Raw genomic sequence first — 27,117 nt, forward strand, 5'->3', positions numbered from 1 at the left:
GATAAATTACTGCATCTTCTCACACCCTAATTTATCCGTTGATACACGAACTCAAAATTTCAGACATCCATTCTCAAAACCATAGATACTCCAATAACTGAATACCCACTTGTTAACTCTTAGGTCTACATACACCTCCACTCATTCACATGTACAGTCACTCATACTTACAGTCACTCTGTACAAGACTATCATATGCATTTATACACCTACATAGACACTCACACACCACCAATTATCCATAGAGGTACTGTCACACCTAGTCAGTCATGCAAATAATTAATCACACTCCCATTTACTCACCTATGCAGTTATACACACTCAAGTTCACTTACTCATAAAAATAGTACCACATTCTTACGCTCTTATATAATCATTGATACAAGCACACACTCATCCATACAGCCACTCTCACAATCACACACTCTCACATATACCCACTTATATACTCTTACACGCATATATACTGCCTTTCAAATATGTAGTTAGTCACAAATGTACCACTGAGATATACATTCAATCCCTAACACACCCATACATACACTCACTCAACCATACAGTTCATCACAGATGCACTCTTAAAACCATGCACCCATAGAATCACCCACTCACACATCTATGCACAGAGTCACACACAGCCTACCCACACAAACACTCAGTCACCCATACAGATACTCAGACAACCAATCGATAACCCATATAGACACTCATATAGCTATTCACAAAACCATGCAGCCACTTATACACCAACAGACAGAAACATACAGACATTCACACAGTTTAGACACTAGTCTGCAGTAAGATACATTTAATGACTCACTTATAGAGTCAGTTACGCACCTAGAAAATCATCCATTCACACACTTGTACAGCCACTCATTCTTCCACAGGCCTTTCACTATAAATATATAAAACATATTTAAACTTTACAGAAACACACAGTCACTGGATGATGTCATCAGTGATGTCATCAGTGATGTCATGTGAGATGTCATCAGTGATGTCATCAGTGATGTCACTGACCATGTCATGAGTGATGTAATATGTGACGTCATCAGCAGTGCATTGCGGGGGCGCGAGTTATAGTTAGCTGAACTAACTATAACAGGGAAATTTCTAGGGTTTTGTACGAGGGAAATGTCCAGCTAACTATAACACCCCTTAAACCTATGGTTTTTTCTGTGAATTTCTAAGGTTTTCTGAATGCCAATTCCTAACTATAACGCCCCTGAAACCTTTGTTTTTTTCAGTGAATCATATATAACCACTCTGCATGGCTTAGATATATATACCTTACACTCAGGTGGCGAAGCGAAAACTACCAAGTGCACTGGCCAGGTGCAGGGTTCCTCTATAAAAAAAACAAAATAAAAGGAAATACATAGTTTCACTAATTCAACTTACTATTCGTAGTGTTCAAAGGCTTTTTAAGTTTACTCTGTCAGCTTTGTGAATATTTTTAAAATGCTCAGCAGCTTTTCTTTTAATCACAAAGTTTTCTCTGAATGCACTTGGTGAAAAACCATACAAAAAGTAGCATTTGCGGGGGAAATGGTGGCAAAATATGCCCTTTAAGCAAGATTCTTCCCGAAAAAGGTTTTGCTAAAAAAAAACAAGTTCTGTCTAACACTCCAGGAACACTCTGCACAAAGCCGGTGTCTCTAAAGTAGGGTGCGCAGCCCCGTCCTCCCCCTCACTGACAGCATCCAGCGCCGTGTCCGTCAAGCTTCAGACCCGGTGACCACCCCCTCCCCCAGCCCCAAACCTTCTTTACCTTCAGCCGTCATCGGATGACCCGCTTCCGATGTGTTGGCAAAACACAACTCCAAGCTGGCAAGTGAGTGTTTACAGGTGGCTGCAGAATGTGCGGAGCCAGAGCATAACGTGGACACAATAATCTACCACCACAACCTGTCTCCACATTCAAACACACCGAGCAGCGGGCGGCGCACAAATCCCGGTACTGGATTCCCGGGAACGGAGCCAGGACGACACAGCTGGCTGGCCGTCGGCTTCCCACCCCCATGCTCTTCCGAAACCAAGAGTGCCCCTCGCAATGCTGTTCAAGGGCAGCTCCACGGGCATTTGGCAAATCCTCACACTGTGTGTGGCCAGTGCAAGGTTTGTAGCTATTTGCCTGCTAATACTTTCTTTTTTATTTTCTTGCCAACAACATGTCTGTCGCTGATGCTAGTTCTTGTAAGTTGAGGTGGATTTGGTGCGGAAATCGTTTTTTTGCAAAGTTACACGAGATATAAACCCTGAATGTAGCCTTTCCCGTTACACGTAAAACACACGGGGCTATTTTAACGGAACGCTTGTACAGCGAGATTTTATCTCCCTTTGCATTCTGGCTCTTCCAAGTGGCTGCGGGGAAAGAGGGTTGGAGGTACAGTACTTAAATTGTAAAAAAAAAAAACAAGCGGCCATGAAAGTGAAAGTGATCGCGAAAGTGATAGCGATCGACAACAAAATGGCGTCGGACTGTCCACAGTCCCTCTGGACACGCGCATGATAGGTGGGTCTTTTCAGATGAGAGTGGGTGGATGTGGGGGTGATGGATAGTATGGGTAAGATAAATTGTTTAAAACTCCACAAGTCACAGCTATCCCAGCTCCCTCGCCTCAGGCAGCTCTTAGCTTGAGGCAGTGGGTGTCCGGAGTGTTCATTCAAAAAGGTGAAGTGCAAGTTTTCCCTTGATTCTAGATGTCCCTTCTAAGTTCTAACATAAAAAAACCTGGCAGCGCTCTATCCACATCTAGCGCCGCAAAGCGGATCAGACCAAGATGGGAGCTGCCGCATTTTCCGCAGCACCCCCCAAAGAAAGTACATGGTTTGCGTTCATGTTACCAGCATCTCGGCGGCTCAGGATCGTGGGACGAGGGCCTGGACACCAGGGGCTGGGTGGTCAGTGCGATCTCCCACGACAGCTGCTTCGCAAAAACGACGCCTCTGTATGGAAAACTGAAACCTTTTGGGTTGGGGCTTTGGGGAGGAAGTGGGTCCCTCCAAGAACACTCTGGGGTCTGGGAACGTTCGCCCTCCGTCTCTGCTTCTTTCTACAAGTTGCTTCTATTCTCCGAGTTGTGCGTGTGTGCAGAGATGGGGTGACTTGGCAGGGTTCGGATGAAAGGCTTCTAGCGCCTACAGGTGATATCAGCGCTGGTTGTTTTGTAATGGTGCTGTGGGTGGGATCTCGTTACGCGGATTTCACCTGGCGCCCGTCATAAATTACGAGCTAATGGAGCGGGTGTTTCCTGTGGCGTAAAACAACACTTTATAGTGCTTGGAAAGTAAAAAGCGCTGAGTGTGTCTCCTCTTACACGTGGTTTCTTTCCAGACAGACATGGCGTAGTTTAGTTAATCTTGTAGTAACTCCAGGTGTCAGTGATGTGAATAATCAGACCCTATAGAGGTGGCTGTAAAGTCCGTTTTACCCTAACCGCAGGTGTTAGTAATATGCTGCATGTGTAAGGCACACTGAAAGGAGGGCCGGAAAAAGTGCGGGAGCGAAGAAAGCGCGGATCTTGTGTTCGAGCGAAGGGGCAGAGTGCAGGAGTGAAGGGACAGACGTATTACTGGAGTAAAGAGACAGAGCCAGTGACGGGTGAAAGGACAGATATTTTGTGCAGGAGCGACGAAGTGACAACAACGCTGCAGGAGTGAAGAGGGGATATAGGTAGTTCTGGAGTAAAGGGACAGAGCTACTGCAGGAGTGAAAGGACAGAGCGCTGGAGGGACTCAGCTATTGCTGGGCGAAGGGAGAGAGCTTTGTGCCGCAGTGAAGAAAGGACAGCGGTATTCCTGGATGGAGGGACAGTGCTTAAATTGTAAAAAAACTAAAACAAGCGGCCGTGAAAGTGAAAGCGATCACTAAAGTGAAAGCGATCAACAACAAAATGGCATCGGACTGTCCACAGTCCCTACGGACACACGCAAGCTGTTTGCTTTTGACAAATGGCAAGAGCAGCCATCTTTGTCCATGCGGACGCGTGCATGCAAGCGGTTGGAAGAATTGATTACAAAAGGCACTCACATAGCGCATGCACTGCTATCGCCAGGCGAGACCTAACAAGGAAGATAGAAATTAACCCACATGCTATCGTCCTATCTCTCTGTTAGATTCCCTCCTCAAAGTGGTGGGGCGGGTTATTCTAAATAAATTACAGACCTGGGCAGATGACACTAGTGTCCTTTCAAACCTGCAGTATGGGTTTCGTTCAGGTCTTGGGACCATTGAGCAGGGTTTAAACTTAAGCCTGATAATAAGTAAATACACTCAGGCGAAGGAGGGAAGGCTCTTCTTGTCATTCGTAGACCTTAGTTCTGCGTTTGACTGTGTGAGACATGAGATGTTGTGGAATGTACTGGAGGAGAAGGGCGTTGACTCGTCATTAATATTTTTTATGAGAGAATTGTATAGAGATGCAGGGACGAGGGTTAGGTTTGGGAAGCAGGGTGAATGTTCAGATAAATTTCCAATTAGAAAAGGAGTAAGGCAAGGTTGTGTCCTCGCTCCTTTTCTTTTTACCTTATATATTAATGGCCTAGGCCAGTATTTAATAGATCATCGTCAGGATTACCCAATTATTAACAATAGTCCAGTTCCAGTTTTACTTTACGCGGATGACACGGTTTTAATGGCACAAACTCAAATAGGGCTCCAAAGAACAGTGACCAATTTCAATACCTTTATGCAAGATAGGGGTCTGAGTGTGAATACCAGTAAAACATATATAATGAAATGTGGGAAAAAGCCCACTAAGTACTGTGAGATTTTTTATTAATAATAACAAAATTGAATGTACTACCAAATTCTCGTATTTAGGGATTAACTTTGACAGTACAGGGTCATGGTCTGCAGCTGTTCAGGCAAGGAAACTAATGTTCTCCAGAGCTATAGGGGCTGTGATAAATTTTGCCAGAAAATTAGGTCACAGACCAGTCCCTGAACTATTACAAATTTACAAGTCAAAGTGTTTATCGATAGCCCTGTATGGAGCAGGTATATGGGGGTTTGTGGATGTGCAACCACTACAGCTGACCGAGAATATATTTAGGTATTCCGTTCATTTCGGATGTGATCAGAATTAGCCCAATGTTGCTATGGCATAGGGTGTGGGTGTCTAATGAGACCAGTTTCAATCGAGACATCATTAAGGATTGTTTGAAACTGGATAAAGTTTCCTCCATTCTCTGGCTTTGTTATATCAAACTTCTGGTTAGTGAAATCAGCCATCCTGAATATTTTGAGAATCCTGAAAGTATTGCTTGTATCTCAAGAAAGGCATTGAAAGCAGATGTTTGGTCCAATTACAAGACAAGAGATGGTCTAAAGAAAGTAACTGTCATGAATAATCAATTGATGTTATCATGTTCGGGCAATCAGTCATATCTGGTGCAAGTTCTGGGTAGCTTTGAACGAATGCTCCTGACTCGTTTTCGTCTGGGGACTTTTTTCAGACTCATCGGTCACCCAACCATTAATGATTGGTCGAGAAACTTGGTGCCATGCCCATGTGACAATACAGCTAGTCAATCTACCATACACACTGTCCTATTTTGTAAATTTTATTCAATCCCTAGGAAAAGGTTTATTACTCCTATTTTGAAAACGCTAGGTTTGAGACAATGTCGTATAGCTTTTCTGAAGTAGTACAAACCCTGGATACTGAAATTTTATGAGGCTTGTTGCCTTATTCTTAAAAACTGTCATTAGGTTCAGGAATTCTATGTGAAACTGTCATAAGCTTATAAAGTTCCTGACACATTTACTAAGAGCCTATGTAATGAAATGTGAAAATGTTTGCTGCCTCATTTTAAAAGTATGTTTTATTATGTAAAATAATTGGGTATATCTGGAATTCTGGCTTTTAAATTATGTTGATGTGATGTATTTATCTAATGGGCTGTGTGTTCTTAACGTGTTATGTAAACTATTGGTATGTACATTATTTTACGTGCTTTTATGATTTATTTCTAAATCAAATAAAGCTATTTTTGATTGATTGATTGAGTGCCTGTGTTCCAAACCACAACCACCAGCTCAAATTAAGCACTAGTGACCATATGAATGGGTGAGTGAATAGAAAGGTAGAAACAGGCAGATCATCCCCCTCCCCACTTTTATGAGTCTCAGCCCAGGCAGCTGCAGCTTCTGGGAAACTCACAGATCTTTAGCTGATGTGTGCTGGATAGCGCTAAAGATGAGGCCTCAATGACAGCCTGAAAGTATTTGAAGTGCATTAAAAAACAATGGGAATACTAATCCTGAGTGCAGTGTCTGAGGGGGGAGTACTAGAACTCACCATTTACACTACCTATTTTCTCCTGAGAAGTGCAGGTACTCACATGTTAAATGTATTGCAGCACTGCAGAGAAGTGCAGGTACTCTGCCTTTCAAATTTAAGAAGAGCAAGTACTCAGTACCAGACAGTTCCTTCCCATTTAAAGCACTGTCTGTAACCAGTTTGTCGACCTTTCACCTTCAGGCAAATATATACAAAATACAAAACACACACAAAAAAAGAGAAAAAAAGTGACAAAATAATCGGTGGTAAATGCATTCTTTTAGGCTATGAAAGCTGAACTGGTTAATATGGTCACAGCAGACGTTTTGTTTGTGTAACCAGACAGTCTCACTGAATCCTGGTTTCGGCACTGTAGAATAGTGGCATACATTTATAGTGCTACATGTTACCAGGCTGTGACTGAAAGCACTGTGAATGGAATTCCTATGTGGAAACCCATTCTCCATTCAATTACAAAAGGTCTAGTGTTCCTGCACTTAGATTTACTGAGTGCAAAAAACAATAAACCACCCGCTAAAATCACTGTCGCAGAAGGATATATTGTAGACAGGACTCCTTCCATGACCCCTTTCCAAACCTCAGACAAGGCACGAGGGAGTATTACCTGTCAGTCAATATTCTCCACTCCTTCCTTCAAACTTCTCACCCTGTCCATCCACCCCGTCTTAAAACACCACCATGAACACTTTTACCACAGCCTACTGCGTGCTTTTACCACATGCTGTAAGCAAGTGGTAAATGTGTGCATTAAACCAAATGGTAAAGGGGATACCATGTGGAACACCAACAGTTAAATCTGAGTCTTCACAGTAATTCCCCATTCTGTGAGGTTTAACTCATAAATCCATGGTATAAGTAGGCTGTTACTGCCAGGCACTGGTAATTACTGATACGGAGTTTGAACCCCCCAGTACATTGCAACTTGTAATCGTGGCTATGGTGGGCTACTTAAAGTGCCTGGGGATAGATCAACAGAGTTAAAAGGCTTAGTTATCACATCCCACCACATCTACAAATACAAAAGAGGCTAATTCATCACACTTTAACTTTAACAAAAAGACAGAGAATGCAGGAGTCCATGGTATCTTGCATGAGCTGGTCCCTGGCACCGCTCTCCCCTGCTGTCTCGCTCTGACAGCAGTTTAACTCTCTTCCATAGCTTAACCTCTTTGTGCCTGATCCTCGTTTTGAGCCCATTTTGCTTCTGTATGATCCAATGCGTAACCCATTGATTCTAACCCACCTTTCTCCACTGCGTTACCACTTTTTCCCATCATATTTTTAACCCTCTCTTTCCTTGGTCTAACCCATTAATTCTAGCCCATTCTCTCCCACATTCTCCACAGCTTTACCACTTTTTTCCTTAGTTTTTAACCCGCTTTTGCGTCCCTGTGAACCATTGATTTAACTTGTTCTTTTCCGCTCTCTCCACAGCTTTACCACTTTTTTCATCGTCTTTAACTTTCTTTTGCCTCTGTGTAACCCACTGATTGTAACCCGTTCTCTCCCACTCTCTCCACAGCTTTACCACTTTTTTCCTTAGTCTTTAACCCACTTTTGCCTCGGTGTAACCCACTGATTCCAACCCATTGTCTCCGGCTCTCTCCACAGCGCTATCACTTTTTAGGTCGAGGCTAGACAGCACCTGCGCTGTCGCAAAACCTATAGTAATTACAATATCGAGGGTAATTTGTCCTGCTGCTTGCCATAGGTTAATTCTAGCATTGTTGTTCTTATCAGGATGATGGTTAGCATTTCCGTTTTCTGCCGAGGCAGTACTGACTAAGTACAGTTTACATGCGCTCTACTTGCTTATCAGTTCCTTTGAGGACTACTTAGTTTATTTAATGGTAACGGGTTAGCCACAGCAGACGCTTCACAGCTTTGACGTACACGGGCGCTGCGCATTATGTATAGCCACAGCGCCCCATCGTTCCTGTGGGAGTAGGAAATACACAATAGAGGCTGTTTATTAATTCATTGGTTTTTACACAAGGTGAGGAACTTCGATTTTCGATCGTGATCGTATCGACCCGCCATTTTGTGCTCCGCCGCCATTTTGTGTTGCCCTCACTCAGGCAGCACGACGATCGAAGTCTTTTCTGCTTTTCCTGCAATACTGTGTCGAAATAGCCTTGTGCCTCTGTTTACAAAGCTGGTGTTGGAACTGGCCGAGTACACTAATCCCTGTCTGGTTTTCCTAATCCCTGTCTTTACTATCTGTTGGTTTACACTATTCTCTTCTGACTTAATCTTATCGTTTGGCCTTCGCTGTCCTCTGCTCGTATTCTCTTGTTTCATAACTGTCCTCCAAAACACACAAACGTATCTCGTCACCTGCAAGTCAGCTACAAGTCAGTTAATGAATTAGCTCGTGGGGAGGGGTGACAAACACAGTTGGAGGAGAGGCTTCTTCGAGTTACTCGATACTTTATTTTCAAACCTTTTCTATTGGTTCTGTTCTGTTTTCCAACTATTCTTATTGGCTCCTTTTATATGTTTTAGGTGTGTTCTTAGTTAATGTATATGTCACCTATGTACTATATAAGATTGTGCGCCACGGAGTGAAGTGGCAGTCTCCTGAGAACATACCGTGTGTACTTCTAGGACAACTGTACTAGCTGCAGCTAATAAAATCTGATCTTTTACGCCGACAGAGTGTCCCCGTGTCTCTGTGTAGCTAAGCAGGAGAACCCAGGAGATTAAGGCGTACCCTGCGCCGCCAGGTCCAATTGGTTCTGGTTCTTCAAAGGCTTGCTCTTTATTTATTTTTTCTTAGGAATATTAGGTTTCGTTTTGTAAAATAGACGCAATGTGGAAGAGTATGTGGACCGGTGTGCATTTAACTATAATTAAAAACTGTAAACGTAATGAAATGAACATAAAACAAGTATTCCGTGTAGTGTAAAGGATTGTGGGTATGCATATATGGCACAAAGTAGCGGTTTGGTACCCTATGAAAGCATTGTTTTTCGTGTCCCACTTCTGATTTTACGGCAATCCCACTTCCGGTCCCAATGGCATTCCTCCAGTTCTGCTCCGGCTGCACTCTATCAGCTGTTAAAGGGAGCATTCTTCCTCATCAGTACAATGAAATATGGGCAGTTCATTGGGGGCGACGGGGGTGTCACCATGGTTGACGTCACACAGCCACTTCTCTACCTGAAGACTTTGCCGCTATTTATGATTGTTGCAGCAGACCTCTTGCAAAACGTGCGCCCGCCCTCCTCTTCGTGTCAGATCCACATCACACACCAGACAGAAGTTAAAAAAGATGGCGGAGCAGCAAAGACAGAAGAAACGGAGCCAGGTAAACAGAGGCCGCTCCTTTCTGCATGTTCACTGATGGAGGGAGCCTGGTACCTCCACTTCAGTTTGTTTAAACCCCTCCTAACTCTTGTACCCCCACCTTAATCCTGCCTGCAGTCACAGCTGCACTCCTTGGATTGGCGATGGAGATGCCTGCTCTCCCTCATGACACCGTTATCCTCCATCTCGGCCTCCAATGTGCACTTTCTAATGTTGTCTCCTAAGAACAGTGTGTCGGGTTCATGTCTCTGCCATATATTAGCGGCATATATGCCACATCACCGGAGTTTGAAATGCAGACAGATACCAACACAAGTCCAAATGTTTCCCTGTGTTTGTGACACATACACTGGCTCCTCAAAACGGTTTGGGGTCAATTTGCCAAATGACATACTTAAATGGGGCGTGATGGCAAAACTTTAAATAAAAGCTATCGGTTCTGCTCATTGTGTACTCACTAACACCTGCGCTATTTCACTGTGTTTAGAACCCCGCTGAAAAGTCACTATTCCTTTATAGCTGAAGTGTCACTGCACTGTCCCTTTACGTGGCCAGAAGCTCAGCTGAAAAGTCCCGCTACTGTTAGATGCTATCTCTGGTGCGAAGTGTAGAGATATCCTATAATATGATTGTTACCTCTCAGATAACCCTGCAATCAAGTGCAAGTACCTTCATTACAGTATCCATGACCATCACTCAACCGTTGTCTCCTTAAATGTGCAGTCGCTGTCTAATAAATGCCATAGTGTATGTTAGCAAGTTTGAGTCCCATTGAATGGTGTCAGCGGCTTCTGGGTGTGTTTTCAACCCAGTTAAGGATGCAATTGGTTTTTGTCATGCAATCCAACTAGTCTATGGCATTTTTCATTTTGTGTAGTTTCGGTGATTCTTGTTGCATCTAACTCCAGGATGTTGTTTTGCACGAAATTATAGGGTGCAAGTGTGGTAGAGATTGTAACAATTCAATCTTTAGTCTATTTGAATTCTTCCTTTGCATTTCATGCGACTCACTGCATTATATTTACTTCTTTGTCAATGGTGACATTTGAAGATATTTTCGTATTGTTTATCATTCTCTTTATCACAGGATGCCATTTGTTTGCTGTGTATATTTACTTTACCATACAATATTCTCTTTATTTATGAGGGTCTCTTGTACCATGCTGTGTGCTGTTTGTGTGTGAGGTTCTACTGTATCACCCTGTCCTGTAACATTCTGTGTGCTGTTTCTGATTGTGGATATTCTGTACCATGCTGTTTGTTTGTGATGGTCTCTTATATCATGCTGTTTGTGTGTGAGGGTTTGCTGCCATCTTTTTTTTTCTGTGAGAATTTCTTGTACTACACTGGATGCTGTTTGCGTGTGGGGTTATCCTGTACCATACTGTATGCTATTTGTGTATGTGGTTGTCCTGTAGCATACTGTATGCTATTTGTGTATATGGTTGTTCTGTACCATACGGTTGTGTGAGGCTGTCCTGTAATGTGCTGTATGCTATTTGTCTGTGAGGGTCTCCTATATCATGTGGTATGCTGTTTGTGAGTGAAGATCTACTGTACCATACACTATTCTCTTTGTGTATGAGTTTCTTATCGCATGTTGTGTGCTGTTTGTGTGGGAGGGTCTTCTCTATCACCCTGTCCTATAACATGCTGTATGTTGTTTCTGTGAGCAGATGTTCTGTACCAGGCTGTTTGTCTGTGACGGTCTCCTATATCATAATGCATGCTCTTTTTTTGTGAGGGTTTGCAGTAACACATTTACAAGAGCTTGAGCTATTGGCATTGTAAGTGACAATGCCTTTTATTTATGTGTTAATTATCAAAACAGCTCAATATAAGGCATTGTCATTTACAATGCCAATAGCTCAAACTCTTGCAAATGCGAGACCTATTGCATTGCAAATGCTTGTTTCCTATGTCTTCAACTCGCTTTTGCCTCCGTGAAACCCATCGATTCTAGCATGTTCTCTCCCGCCTGTCTACACAGCGTTACAATTTTTATCATTCATTTATAACCTGTTCGCCTTCTCTCCATCAAACGTTTTGCTACCCCACTAAATTAGCTTTTTCAAGCCTTTAACCACTTTTTTAACTTCCACTAAACTCAGCTTTCTCCTACAGGCTCCGCTAATCATTCTCTCTCCCCATCAATCTCTCATTTTTCTACTTCTTTTCCTCCCAGGCAGTCCATCATGCCCCCCTCTCCCTCCCACTTCGTGTTGACCCCGCCTGCCTCCTGAGTAACCTACTTAATGGATGCTGCAGCGCTGGCGCACTGCCATGCAGCAGGCATGCTGCTAGCATGCCAGATGCGTGCCCACCTGCACCTGGACCGTGCCCCGCGCTCTGACCCCTGGACCCACACTCATCCACACATACACCAGCACTGATCTTCTAGTCTCAAACTCCGGGCAACGCAACAACAACTGCAGCCTCGCATCCCCCCGATCCACAGCAGGACCTTACTCCTGCTGCTATTGCCTCTTCTAATGCAATGCCAAGCTCACTGCTCTGGAACGCCCGCCCACCTCCACCACCACAGAACAGCTCCACTACCACCTAATCGGGACCAGATCACTCCACAAGCACTCCATCAAAATCTGGGAAACTATCACGTCTCTCACGCTAGATATCATCTAACTCACAGAAATATTGCTCAACCCACAATCGACACTCGACATTGCCACTGCCACACATAACGGCTACAAGATAATCCACCGGGATCACATCAACAAACAGGGAGGTGGAACAGCCATCATCCCAAAGGACTCCCTCAATAGCACAGACACCACCGACTGCACCACCCTCATCATGGAACACCTCAACTTTCCAATCAACACAGACAGCAAGACAACAGTCAAAGGCACCCTTGGATACAGACCCCCAGGACCCCACCCCACCTACTGCAAGGCCATTTTCGATTTCATCACCCCGCTAGTCATCAATTCTAAGGACTCCCTCTCACTTGGGGACCGTAACTTTCACCTGGATGACCCCAATGACACCAACACAACCAAACCCAGGGCAGACCCTAAAGACCTAAAAAACTAACATCGAACTTCCAGCGAAAGTTCTGGAAAAGGCAATAAACCTCAAACTCACCACTCACCTAGAAACCAACAACCTACTGGACCCAAATCACAACATCAAAACCGCCCTCATCACAGCAACGGATAACATCAGGGCTCTCCTAGATAAGGGAGAAACAGCTGACATGATTCTCATCGACCTCTATGCTGCCTTTGACACTGTGTCCCACTACACACTCCTATACGAATTTCACCAAATGGGAATCCAGGGTAATGCTCTCAACTGGATCACATATTTCCTCTCCAGAAGAACCCAAAGTGCCTGCCTACTGCCACACACCTCAGGCCCAAGGAACATCATATGCAGTGTCCCACAAGGATCCTCACTAAGCCTGACCCTATTCAACATCTACATGGCCCCTTTGGCCACCTTGGTCAGATCCCACGGTATGAGCATCATCTCCAACGCTGATGACACCCAGCTCATCCTCTCCATCTTCAGACCCCACCAACAGCTTAGAAACCTTCCACAGATGCCTGGCCAGTGCAAACTGGTAGCAAATAGATGCCTCAAACTAAACACCGAGAAAACAGAGACTCATATTCGGGAGCAACACCTCCCCATGAGAAGACTTCTGGTGGCCAGCAGAACTCAGCCCGCACACACAGAACATGCAAGGAAATTTGGCATCATACTCTACAGTGGGCTCACGATGAGGAAGCAACCCTGTCCACCCTTAAGAAAGTCTTCAAATGGCTTCCCACCAGCACCAGGCCCTCATCACGAGCCAACGGACTATGGCAATGCCCTCTATGCGGGGATCACCTCACAACTACTCAACAGACTCCAGACTATCCAGAACACTGCAGTCAGGCTTGTCCTCAACCTCCTGAGATCAACCCACATCACCCACCACCTCAAGGCACTGGCTCCTTGTCAGCAAACCGTGCCAGTTCAAGATGATCATCCATGCCTACAAGCCGCTTCACATCATAGGATCAGCATAACTCAACCACAAGACCAACAGACAACTACGCTCTGCATCCCTTTCTATGGAACACACGCCTCACATCCACAGGAGCAGGAGTGGTGGCCGCTCTTTCTCTCACCTGGCCACCAAGTCCTGGAACAGCCTCCCCCTTCACCTATGAACAGCACCTATGAACAGCCCCCACCATACAAGAATTCAGGAAAGGCCTGAAAACCTGGCTCTTCAACTAAACACCTCAGCAGAAGCTCCTCCCATGCCTGGATACCCTCACCGGTGATAAGCAGCGCTATACAAATCCGGATTGAATGATTGACTGATTGATAGGTTTACAATATATTTAGTGAGTGCCCTCAGGCACTAAATGCAGGGCTAGTGGCACATTTGAGAAGAAATCTCAAAGAATTGATGGATTGTGGGTCATATCCTTTGGAGATGGAGCATTCTCATCTGAGGGGTGCAATCATGGCCCATACCCTGCCAAAGTGTTGGGCGGGCCAGAGGCTGGAGGGGGGGACAACATTTTTTAAAAAACAACAACAGCAAAATTACCTGATCACCGCCGCATCTGCCGTTTGATCCATCCCGCTCTTCCTGCTTCTGGGAACGGCTCCCAGACTGCACTGCAGCCAATCATGATGCTGCAGGAAAGCAGCGTCAGGATTGGCCTGAGCGCTACAACTTTGCGCTCCCAGGCAGACTGGGAGCCTGTGCCTGCGTTCTCCAGCCCCAGCAACGCAGCCGGGGCTGGAGAAAACTTCACTGCGCATGCGGTGTTTGGTCGGCCTGAAACGGATGACCAAACACCTCATACGCAGTGAAGGGACAAGGGAGTGCACTAGCACTCCCCCACCAGAGTCATCCACCTGGACCCGCCCCCAAGACTCATCAGAGTTTTGGGGGATTAAAATAAAACGGTAACAAAACGGGTTAGAAACCCGTTTTATTATGGTTTATTTGCGGCTGGTGGCATGGGGGGCCGCGCTCCTCCGACCTAATGGAGGGATAGCTCAGGTGTCTTGCACCTGACCTAAGGGTAGACTGAGAGATAGCTTAGCTATGTGAAGCACCAATATATATTGTATGTCTAAACAGAGGTGCGCCTCTCCCAACTGAAGCAAGTGCATCTATGATCAGTTTCTCAGGGTGCATTGTAAGACGCATGTAGAATTTGCTTTAAAGTATGCCATGTTTGATTTTCTCCAAGATGGTGTCTATCTAGAGGCATTATACCAGTACTTCTAATGTATGGGATTAGCATTACTGTGTCCTGCCTCTTCAAATCAGTATAGTTCAGCAGCAAAATGCTTGTGAACCTTATTCTGCTGCCAACCTAAGCCTGGGTCTAGCAAAAGTAGCATAACCGTCTTCAATGCAAAAGCACTGAATGATAAAACTACTTTGTGTATTACTTGTTCCACTGGTACAATGAAAAAACGACAACCATGTGTTCTGCCTTATTTCTCTTTTGTAGCCCAGAAAATCGCACTATTTTGGTACTTAAACAGTAGGTAAGCAGTGATAAGTTGTTTTGCCACTCTGGCGCTTAAACTGAATGAATTGCTAAACAACAAATACCTGTTTTGCCACAATACTCCTGTGTACTGTCAGAACCTACGGTGCCACAGAGCTGGCTACTGGAGAACACAGGTGGCATGACTAATAGTCATTTGTTGGAAGAGCAGCACTTTTTTTGCACCCAGTACCCTCTCTCCTCCATCTTAGATCCGCTAAAAGCAAATAACGTATACAGTTCTCGCTGTACTTCTAAAAAGGCTTCTCCCTTTGCCTGCCTGTCTATATGCATTTAAGGATTTCTGGCGTTCCCTTTGTACGTTTAAAGTATGCCGACATATGTAACCGTAACACTGTCTTTCCCAACATCGCGCACTATTAATTTTCACAACACTCTCCTCTGGAACCTGTGTTTTTTAAAAACAGTAATTACACTAGTAGCCTGTAGCTAGAACATAAATGAATAAGAAAGATATCACTTCAAATAAAAATTGAGTGTCTTTTAATCTTTGGAAGGGCGAGACAGCGCTGGTTTCAGGCAGTGGCATTCAAAACGCTAGTCCCCAAGGTAGCCACTGAACCCTACAATTTCTTGCAGGTTTTGCCTTTTGTCAACATGGCGCGTAAAGTCGCGCGGCGTTTGTGCGTATCTGTGGGAACGTTATAAGATGGGACTCCTGCTTTTATTAAACCGTGCAGGATCAGCAAGACTGGCTTCTCCTGGGATCACCACTAGCGTCCTTCCGCGAGCTGCATTTTAAAGGAGCAGCACTCCCCCAGAAGAGAGAGAGTGAGCACCGCCTGGCAGTGTCCCCTCAGAGCTCAGTAATAGAGCAGCGCCCCTCACCTGGCTGCAGTGGTGGCAGGGCGTCACCCTACTGCCTTTGAGCAGAGCAAAGCACGAAACATAAAATGATAATAACTTTGCGTTATTAGCATTTTATTCTTCTTGCTGCTTTGCGGTGGGGTGGGTGGGCGTGGCTGCTGTTCTCTGGGAGGTTTGCCCACTCCCAAGTGCGCCATAAGTGTTTGGTCAGGCCTCTCGTGCCGCCCAAAACAGTCATGCACACTTTCACCGTTCTCCATGCAGGCTGCATTACAGCGCGCATGGAGATCATGCCCACCCCTCCAGCCCCTGGTTAAGTACAGCGTTGTGATTGGTCAGAGGGGCCTAGCTGTGCTTCCTGTTCAGCGGAGAGCAGGAGCAGAGATGCAGGACCGGCTCAAGGTAAGTTTTCTTTTTTTAATGGTGGGCATTCAAGCCCCCCTCCCCCTGCGTGAATTCCCCTGCGCAACTTCCCCCCTGCGGCACACTCCCACCCTGCCACGCCTGCCACCACTGCTGTCAAGTGTTTAGTGACAGGCTGCCTGTTCCTCCTTGGCTCGTGATCCTTATATCCTGACCTGGGTCTCGCGACGCCTCTTGTTCTGCTGTCTGTCCCTTCAACGAAATGGTTGTCCAATCCAGTGGCGGCTTGTGACATTTTAAAGTGGGGGTGCTGGTGATGAAGGTCTTAGGGCCAGAGCAGTAAATCTAGTTTCTCACAGTTATCCTATACTATTGGCAGTTTTGAACATATTCAACAAGCATTTATGTTCAGGTATCCTTTTCAAAAATGGAATCAAAGACAGGATTTCGGACTTTTTATTGGCAGACAGGTCTGCATAAAAGAGTGAGTATCCACACTGTGATCCTTTATCAGAAGTATGGGGGACGGGAATTTGAGAATTATTTATTTTGATGCCTACTCCCAGCTAGGACGTAAGTAACAAAAAAACGTTACCGATGCTACGTTAGGGATTGGCTGACTGCTACAATGATTTCTTTCACTAAAAACAGAGCACTGTTTTAAGAATGGTGTGTGTCTCTGCCACCAGGTTCACAACAAATGCTCCACTTGTCTGGAGCCTGGCACGCCTCATAAGATCAATTAAGCCCTGCCTCTGCCAAGGAGAGGCCAGCCTGCAGTTTGAAGACCCAGTGGCGGCTCCTCCGCTATGGCGAGGAGCATCGCCCCACTGCTTCTAAGCAGTGGCAAGTAGGAGCATAAAATGATAATAACTTAGCGTTGTTATCAATTTATGCTTCGTGTCCTGCTGCTTTGCGGGTGGGCATGGCTGCTCTGCTCTCGGAGGAGGACAGGGGAGGAGTGGTTTCCCCACTCCAAAGTGCGCAATGACTGTTTGGTCGGCCCTCTTGGGCCACTCAAACCAGTCATGCATACTTTCCCCATTCTTCATGCAGGCTGTAATGCAGCCTGCATGGAGAACATGCCCACCCCTCCAGCCCCTGGCTGAGCACTGTGTCACTTCCTGTTCTGATATATGATGGGAAAAATCACCCATTTTTAGGAAATGGGAGAGAGAATGGGAAGGAAACAAGGCAAAAACAATGACCTTGGAACTCAGCGTCCTGCATTCTTATGTTTCTCTCCTTAGAGGTGAGAGTGTCACTGAAAGCTGTCTCTGGCTCAGTGCAAGGTATCATTAGAACCTCAAGTCCATAACAAGCTGAGCATTCATGCGGCTTCTGTCTGTGACCCTCACTCTATGTTTCATTCACAAAGAGGTAAAAACAAAGCATCAACATTTTAGTTAAACAGGACTGAGAAGTAGATACCCGTGTGGTGGCTGATTTACACAGAGTAAAACCAGAAAAACTGGATAACTCACAGTTTCCACGCATAACCGAATTGTGAGATGTGTGTGAAATATTTTATTTTACTGATACTGCTTTTTTTCACCATTTCATATGAGAGCCCCTTCGAATACATGAGTTCAGAATACCAGCTGTACAAAAATCTATAGTGACTAAATAGACTAGAAGTTGCTAAGACCATGGGCCACATACAGGGTTCACATGAAAAATTATATTGCCTCTTAGTTCACTAATGGCTTTTTCCCAAGGTGGGACAGGGATAGTAATGGTTTTAAGTTCATGTTTAAAAACTATCTCTTTTAATAAGTACTTCTCAGTGCAGCTACTATAATGAGATGTATTGATGTCAAAGCTTCCACATGTTAAAGAAATACATTTGAGTGAATTTTCAAGAGACGTTATCATATTTTACATGATGTTAATTGCATGATTTCATGGCAAATATTTTCAGAGTTCGGATCATGCATGGCCTCTAAAAACTAAGACAGACCACTGGCTCGGAGCTGGCTTGCCCACCTCTATCTCTAGTCAATAAAAACGTGTTACCCTAGTGATATTACTATGCCTTAATTTCCTTATCTGCAGAAGCTAGGAGTATTTAGAATAGGTTGGACTCTAAGAAAGTTACTGCCACAGGCTGGCAACCCCAACTCGATGATATTCATTTTTTATCTGAAAGATTTACATAATTCTCAACATTACTTACTTCACCCGCTGTGCATAGTTATACATACATGCAGAGAAAACTAGTAGGTGGAATGAGTAACAGTTAGAGAATGAGGGGCAGTAGAAACTAATGACATTAAGCAGTAAGAAAATTAACCAGAACCAAAGCATGATGTGCCAGCGAAATGATAAAGAGTAATACAAAAGACACAGGAAACTTATAAATGTCATCAGCATAGACATGTTAAATGTGTAGCAACCATGTACAGAAAAAAGTGAAAGCATGGTTCCAGGACGAAACCCAACAACAGCTGATAGACCATTATCTTAAGTACTTATTCCAAGTCCCTAGGATGAATTCAGTTTGCAACTTAGATACATTCTTAAACTGAGTTACTTGTAGAGAGAGGTGAAACCCTACTCAAGCTAGAACCACAACCCTGTTCAGGGTGAGGCACAAGCAAACCCCAAATTAACCTGTGCTCAACCCTCTGGTAGCTTGGGACAGAGCAGTCAGCATTAACTTAAAGAACATGTGCAAAATATTTGTGCAACACTTCAAACAGCAATAAAGTGAAACCACAACACAAGAAAAATCCCACACCAGTTTAGAAAACAGTGAGTACATTTTAATAAATAAATCAAGACCAAAACGGCAAAGCTCCAATCAGTAGAACCGGAGATATGCAATTTTAAAGATTACAGTGAAGATAGTGCCAAAAAGCACAAAGCGCTAACTGTGGATATCTGGTCGCACAAGACCAGGACTAAGTCATAAGTTCAGGCCAACCGTGATGCAGCATGTGCAGGCTACAGGAACCCAGTTAGGCCAGCTGAAGAATAGTACCTTAAATTCTAGTTGCGAAGAGTTGTGGAGTCCCGTGTCAAGGATGCGTCAAGTGGCATTTTTAGAATTATGATAAAAAATCCAACTTTACCATTAAAGAGCGCTTTTGATTACAATTCTTTAGACGCCAAACTTGGCCTGTTCACATGCTCCCAATTGGAAGTTACAGCTTATTAAATGTAGTAAGGTAACTCCAATGTTATCCTATGGGAGAGATAGAATTTGCAGTAGTGCAAAAGTAAGTTAAGAGTTTTTTACTACCAGCACATGTAAAACAATTATATGTCCAACTTTTTAAATACACTGCTCCGTGCCCTCTGAGCTGTGTAGGGCCTACCCTAGAGGTGACTTGTATGTATTAAAAAGGAAGGTTTGGGTCTGGCAAAAAGGTTCATTTTGCCGGGTTGAAAATGCAATTTAAAACTGCACATACAGACTGCAATGGCAGCCCTGAGACATATTTTAAAGGGTTACTTAAGTGGGTGGCACAATAAGTGCTGCAGGCCCACTAGTAGCATTTCATTTGCAGGTCGTGGGCACATGTGGTACAACTTTACTAGGGACTTACAAGTAAATTAAATGTGCCAGTTGGGTGTAAGCCAATTTTATTATGTTTAGGGGAGAGAGCACAAGTTATTTAGCCCTGGTTAGCAGTTGTAAAACGGCCGAGCCCTAAAAGCCAACAAAAACGGGTTCAGAAAACAGAGAAGTGAAGACGTAAAAAGTCTGAGGATAACCCTGCAGAAAGGGCCAGTTTCAAAATTCAGCAATTTATTTTTTAGATTATTTTTTCAAGATAGTGGCAGATGGTCATGGATTCACGGTAAAGTGTATGTGCCCATGAGTGTTTGTGTATATGCTTCCTCTGGGACAACAGGAATAATCAACTTTCCTCAAAACTGCCACCCCTGAGCATGGCAAGTACACAATTTGAATACATGTTCGTACACAGGGCAACTGTGGCACGACATACCTCAGAATCCTAATGCCTCTCTTTACATGAAGGATAGCATCGGCATTGAGTACATTTCTCGGGGACCTCAGTGTTTGTCTAATGTGCCTTCTGATGCTGAGCAGGCTGCCTCACTCAAAGGCGGCATTTGAAATTTCCAAATGGCCTAGCAGACAGCTGCTCACATGCATTTTCATTAATGAGGCAACGTACCTCACCTTTATTGGACCCGCCACCAGCAGGAAACATAACCTGATGACGGGACTGCACAAAGTGCCGAAAGTGAGGCATTGTACCTGCAACTATGCCAGCCTAAAAGACAAACTGGCAGACTACAGGGTGGGGAAAAAAGCTGATATATCATGCTGTAGCGGCTTAAACGTGATTATTTCTACTGGGTGACTACTGAGCGGAAGCCAGGCTGCCATGGAAGAGACCATGTTACTGGAATTTGTTGGGCTTAAACCTGTTTATCTTCACCCTGCTTGGCAGGGAATGTGATGTGAACAGTCATAGCTGCCAAGTTTTCAGATTGCATATGTGAGACATTTCTGTGGTTTCAGCGTGCATATTAGAGACATTGGTCTGTCAAATGTATAACTCTCTGAGTGGTACTTTCTCGCAAATAAATCAAAGTAGTAACTACGTATTTGAGTGCTCCTCCGTGAGCATTCTATAATTATATCTAGACATATCACAAGAAAATGAACATACACCTAAAACAAGCCAGACCTGTTGGCATTGTTAATACTTATTAATAGTATCAGCTAAACGAATAATAACGATTTTGTTATAAATAATTAGATTTGAAAATGTTTCAAGTCTGAAAGATGTAATTGTGAATTAACTATTACTAATGTCTGTGGGAGGGCTAGTGGTCTTCAGAGTTTCTCAGTCTGATCACTTCTGATCACTCCTGTTCTCCCTTCACACTGCTTTCTTCCTCTGCTAGCCACTGACACCCTTTTTCAGCCTATTCAGAATATACTAATACTGTATCTTGGTTGTCCTGTGTAAAACATGTTTTATATCTTATAAGATTATAGTATAATAACAGAAAGAGTTTACTGTGTGTTATAAACTCACACATTTCAAAATATGATGGCCATGTCATAACATTGTAAGATAAATAACTCTATTCTGTGAAGAAAAGAAAATAGGATGCCTGGTACCTCACCTGTAGAGCACTCTTGTAACTTCACATGGTCCTGGTGTTCTTTCAGCTACCCAAAGCTAGATATAAATGTCTCAACAAATTCTCCCAACAAACTGTAGAACTTCCCCCCCCCCCCCTAAAGAAGGCATGAACTGAAATCAAACTTTTTGCATGTTACCTTATCCTCCGTCCTTCCTATGGCATCTGTTCTTTTCTCCACAATGTACTCCTCCACGTGGGTCCATGCCTTAAAGCTGATATAAATATCTCTCCATGTTCTTCATGTTTTTCTGGTAAGCTCTAACTTTTATTTCTACATCACTCCGTCCTTATCTTTTCTTGTCTAGGACACAGTTTATTCGTGAAATCCTCGTTCAGTAATGTAATACCATCTCTTGTTCCCACTCATAATTTCACACGTTTTCATGTTCTGAAGTATGATCTAGTGCCAGATCAGTGACATTTTCAAATTCACAGCGTCACAAGTATCCTCGGTGCAGTCACAAACACACTCTTAAGGTGCACATGTACCTTCTGAAATCTGCAATTAAATCTGTGATGCTCACATGGAACTTGAATCAGCTACAGCGTGTCCTTGTAAACATGACACAGCTACTGCAAACACATTGGGTTCTGCAATTTCGCCTTCAGATATTTACAAAAACCGTTTGGCCCTGCGCCCCAACATATGACCTGATAATCCTACAGGATCTACAGGACACTAAATGATTTCTAAAGTGAAATACCAAGTCTTGTACTTCAGCGTGGTATGGCTTATGCAGCTGAGAATGCGGATTGCAGTCTCAGATTGCTAGAAAGATGCCCCACAGAAGCAGTGTTGCAGTGTTACCTTGGGCACAGTGACTATTACTGCAGTTCAGAGCAGTTTATCCAAATCGTCGCGCTAGTGCATTTCTAACACAAGTCATCAACCGGTGTTTAGTAACAAATGTTTCCAAAACGCAGGTTTAATGTCCATTGTGAATGACATCCATTATTTTACATCTCAGACCATTGTGATGTCCACAAACATGTATACATCTCCCATGCATTTTGAGTACCTATAGTACTCTTATTCAGAAGGTACACTTCGTATTTATGAGCAGCTACTATGTAAAGCATAACAACACATATGTGTATGCATAAAACACCTTGCTATTGGAATGATTCATTAGAAGTCCATGACTGTTGGACCTGATGCTTGTCAGGTAGCATTTCCCTTGCTTTTTCCTCTCTTGTTTTGCTGGTTCTCGTGTGGAGCCCTAAGGCTCCGGTCCCTTTCCCACTGTACTGCGGGAAATTTAGGATACACATCTGTGGTTCAAAGGAATGCCCTTTGAACCTTCCCCCAACTTCAAAGGTCCAATAGGGTATGACTAGTCAGTGCTACCCCAAAGAGAGGAGAGATCTGCTTGTGAGGGCGCCAGACCAGAGAACCTGGTCTGCGTGATGCACACTGCCAGAGGACTCTGTTGTGTACATGGAGGATCACTGCCCATGGAAAGGACGGTGTGCCTTCCTGAATAGTGGCCGGCCGCTGCCAACAAACTGCTGATGTGTGGCACCCTGAAGTGGGATCCCAAGGACCAGTTGGCTGGTCTCCTGTTCTCTCAGAGTTCTCGGGGATATCAAAGATCTCCTACAAGGGGCCCACACCATCTAATGGTGACATCTGGAGAGTGTTTCCCTCTAAGTGCCCACATCACCTGTTAGACAGACCATTGTAAGCTTGAAACTATAGAATCGTGCCTGGAGAACGAAGTGCCTAGTACGGAGCTCAAGAAGTTGTCTGCATCTACGGCGGAGTGGTTCCTGTACTGCAGGGACCTCAGCACGCATAAGCATCATGTTGGTGGGGAGCGGATTTACCAGTTGCAGGATCCGCTTTATCGACTGTGTCGCATTTCTCTCATGCGCCACGCCAACTGCATGCTCATTTTGTGTGGTGTCCGATTCACAGGTTGCAACCCTCGGAGGTGGGGAATGCAACCATTGCAGAGTCTCATTCTACCTTGTGAGGCATTGCTGAACTTGCGCATGTGTGTGAGACCGGAATTGTCTGGTGTAATCAACATCAAGGTGTACCAGACATAGTGACTCATTTCTAGGGAGGTGCGGAATTGCAGCTCTACTTTGTGTAACCTGAAGTGTCTGGTGCGACTCCCCTCTTTGTGCACCAGACCCTGTGCCTGGATTGCCGGGACACAACCAGGATCAATATGTACCAGATGGGGTGCCTCCTCAAGCCAACAGGTCCCCTGTGTTTTGTTCCCCATTCACTGCTTGTTCCCTTACTGGCCACATCATGGTGAACCAACTGCCTTCTCCCCAACTGGCCATCACGAACACTTTGTGGGGCCAGGTAGGAGTGAGAGGAGTTTACTAGGTTGGAGGGATGCTTCCAAGGAGGCTTCGGAGCAGGTCAACAGACTGCGTGACCCCCCTGCACTTCACAGAACTGTGCTGGTGCCAGAAGACCATGGTGGACCCCTGTTTGTAACAAATTGTTTCTCTTGGCCTGTTTCTGCTTCACAACTTGTTGGTGAACTTCCTGAGTGGCAGGCACCAAGACCCCCTTTGTTTACGTCTACCTCTTGTTTATGCTTACTGTCTATCCCCACCTGCCTTCCAGGGATCCAGACGAGGTGTGACTTCAGCTATGAGTGGCCTAATGTCCAAAGGGAGGGGCTGGTGAACTTCCATCCATGGTGTCTGGAACAGTGGGGATGAATTAGAAGGTGGCGGGAGATTGGAGCCATGGGGTCAGCAGAATGCTACCTATTGACCTGTTTGGTATCAGTGGCACAGCATTAGGGTGTCGTGTGCGTGTGTGTGTGAAAGTACCCATGCAGACAAGGCAGGTACCTGTCGCATCCCATAGGGGTGCAAAGTGAGTGTGAATACGCAGAAGAAACAGTCTGTGAGCTGCCTGTGCTTCATGACACTGGTCGGCTGTACACGTTGTTCTCATGCCAAAAGCACTTTACCTCTCAACAGTGGGTTTACACGTGTTGCCTTGGCCAGTGGTGCTGCTAAAGGTATTATAATTCTGTGTATGTGCATATTACTGATATCATTGTAGCCCAGGGTGTACCCTATAGCCGTGTGAAATGGCATTATTAGGATTGTGATTCTGTGGTGCTGACAATGTGTTGCACCGCAAAGGGTGCTGTGTTGAAGATTAGAATAGGACCTTTCCCATGTGTGCATATTATCGTGATTTGCTCAACACAAATTGGGCCTTGTACTGCTAGTAATAATGCCAAGTGTGATTTATGCCCAGGATTCCATGATATTATGTTGCATTGTTTAATGTGTGTGAGTAAACAACATTTCTCGACGTTGTGTGAAGTCTCTCTTTTGTGTCGTATGGAATATTTACTTTGTGCGTGTGCTGTGCTCTTGGTTTACACATTGTGTCTGAAGTAAGCCTGACTGCTCAGTGCCAAGCTACCCATGGGTGAGCACGAGGTGAACAGTGTGTGCAATCACCTGCCTTTGATGGGAGCTGTGCCTTCTGCCTGGCTGGGGCAACCCTTCGGCCAACCAGACAGTGCTGGTTCGAACAACGACCATCTGCAGCTGGAAGATCAAGTGTACTGTTGCATTTCCTAGTGTTTAAAGAGAATGCCAAAAACCCCTTTGGCCCCATGTTTGGATTGAGTCTTTTCACCATTGCAGTTGTATATGATGTGGTTCAGCGAACGTCTGCCTTTTTTTCACCTAGACCAAGCACGCTATTGTCCTTGCTTAACTCACAGTCTTTTTTCATTCAACATTGTGGTCATTAAAGACATGTTAATCTTAATATAGCCAGCTTAAAAAATGCATGCACGTACAAAAAGATAAAGTGCCCGTGTGCACTGCTATTCTAAATAGGCATGTATACCAAAGGGACTGATAACAAAACACAGCTACAGCCCGATAGGTCATTGATACCCTTGAGCTGTTCACTGTCACGTGTTTTGATTCAAAATAGTTCTGTTTTGTAGGAAAAACACATTTTACAAGATAGCAACAAAATGAAGAGTATCGTGAAAACCTTGTGTTTCAACACTAATACAATATTCCGGTCTATAGTCACAGCGGGATAACTCAAGAGGAGCCATAGTGTGTCTCGAAGAAGAAAAGGAAAACATATGTATTTTAATTGAATATCAGATTTACTCACTTTTTCTTTAGCCGTCGGTCCTTCTCTGCCTGAGTGCCCAGCTTTCCAAGACCTACGGTGTCATGAATGGTCAATTCTGCGTCTGTGATGAAGGCTGGAAAGAGTTAGATATAATTAATGAAAATTGGGAAGTTAGCAGCACACGTTTGATCAACCAAGGGTATGCAACAAAGCAAAAACAGTTTTGGCGCGCAAATGCTTAGCATCACTCCTGCGCTGCAGGTAACAAGACAAGACTGCAAGCAGAAAATGAACTTTTTTTCAAATTTATTTCTTCTGTAGTAAGTATTTTTTTGATAAAAATTTCTAAGGCAAATACAACCTTCCACAGTGAACCAGAATAACAGAAATACTTAGTAGCCTGTTTGCGTCTCAAAATAAGGCGAGTTCAGCTGTGTTTCGACCTGTGCTGTACCTTTATAACAGCAGACGGTTTATATCCCATTGATGGTTTATCCCTGCAACTTTGAACTGCTTTCCTCAGTAAATACTGTCCGTAGGGTTAGAGCCTGCAGTGCATTTGGGATAGTGACAGACTTAAGCGCGGCTCTCATTTTTTACACCATATCATACATGAAGGGGGTCTTAACTTTAGTGCGCATGGTGAACAAGCATTGGCATAGCCAATAGGTCTCGCTTTTGGGACCTTATAAGTATTTAGTTATGCAACTTTTGCATGACTAAACACTTATAAGGTCCCAAAGGCGAGACCTATTGGCTATGCCAATGCTTGTTGTGATTTGACACCTATATTTGCAGTGATAGTGATGTCAGGCCTATATCTGCAGCAATAGTGATCTCACACCAATATCTGCAGTGATGGCAATCTCACACCAATATTTGCTATAATAGATATTCCACACTTACATCTGCAGTAATAGTGATATCACACCTATATCTACAGTGATATCGATCTCACACTTGCAAGCGCAGTGACATTTAGTGCGCAAATTAAAAAGTAATGCAAAGTGCTCTTCAAAGTAGCGTGTGTGTGAAACAATGATGTATATGAGCCTGTAAGTGTAGTCACTATTTTAAATGCATGCAGTATTCTATTCCTGTATATAAAGAAATTAACACTAACTGTACGAGCTTACACTGTAGCCTAGCCAACTGTAAGGAAGAAGGTGGGCCTCAGAAATAAAAGAAGCCAGCAGTGCGGTTAAAGTAGCTGCTGGACCAAAATGTCTAAATAAGGGAAGGCACCACTTCGATGTTTAATCCGCAACATGTTGAAGGCTGGCGCTTATACAAGCTATGGTAGTAGCATGTACAGGCACAGCGCGAAAGCTAGTTTGTATATTAGGAGTATGTAGTGCGTAGGCTAAAAAGTGCACATACAGGAAGTGCACTGAAGTGAACTGCAGTGGAGGTGCACTTATAGTTAACGGTAGAGAAATGCACAGTGTGAACACCAAAGACAGCCCACAAACATTGCAGCGCTCCTGGGTTGATGAGTTTTGCGTAAAACATGTTTTGCAGGAGGGTGTGATAAGGCTTGCATGTCCGG

The 27,117-nt window shown here is 44.3% G+C and overlaps 1 protein-coding gene across 4 annotated transcripts in view; it reads right to left on the reverse strand.

Moving 5' to 3' along the window:
- The window catches only part of PPFIA4 (PPFI scaffold protein A4), a 3,163,248-nt gene that overhangs the window by 1,285,531 nt on the left and 1,850,600 nt on the right, over positions 1–27,117 (reverse strand). For all 4 annotated transcript variants that reach the window (XM_085600211.1, XM_085600208.1, XM_085600219.1 and 1 more), the window contains one exon: positions 25,608–25,701. In XM_085600211.1, coding sequence (XP_085456337.1) covers positions 25,608–25,701 — 94 coding nt within the window. The remainder of the gene's footprint in view (positions 1–25,607; positions 25,702–27,117) is intronic.

Source organism: Triturus cristatus, chromosome 1_2, assembly GCF_964204655.1.
Source record: "Triturus cristatus chromosome 1_2, aTriCri1.1, whole genome shotgun sequence".
Classification (NCBI taxonomy): domain Eukaryota; kingdom Metazoa; phylum Chordata; class Amphibia; order Caudata; family Salamandridae; genus Triturus; species Triturus cristatus.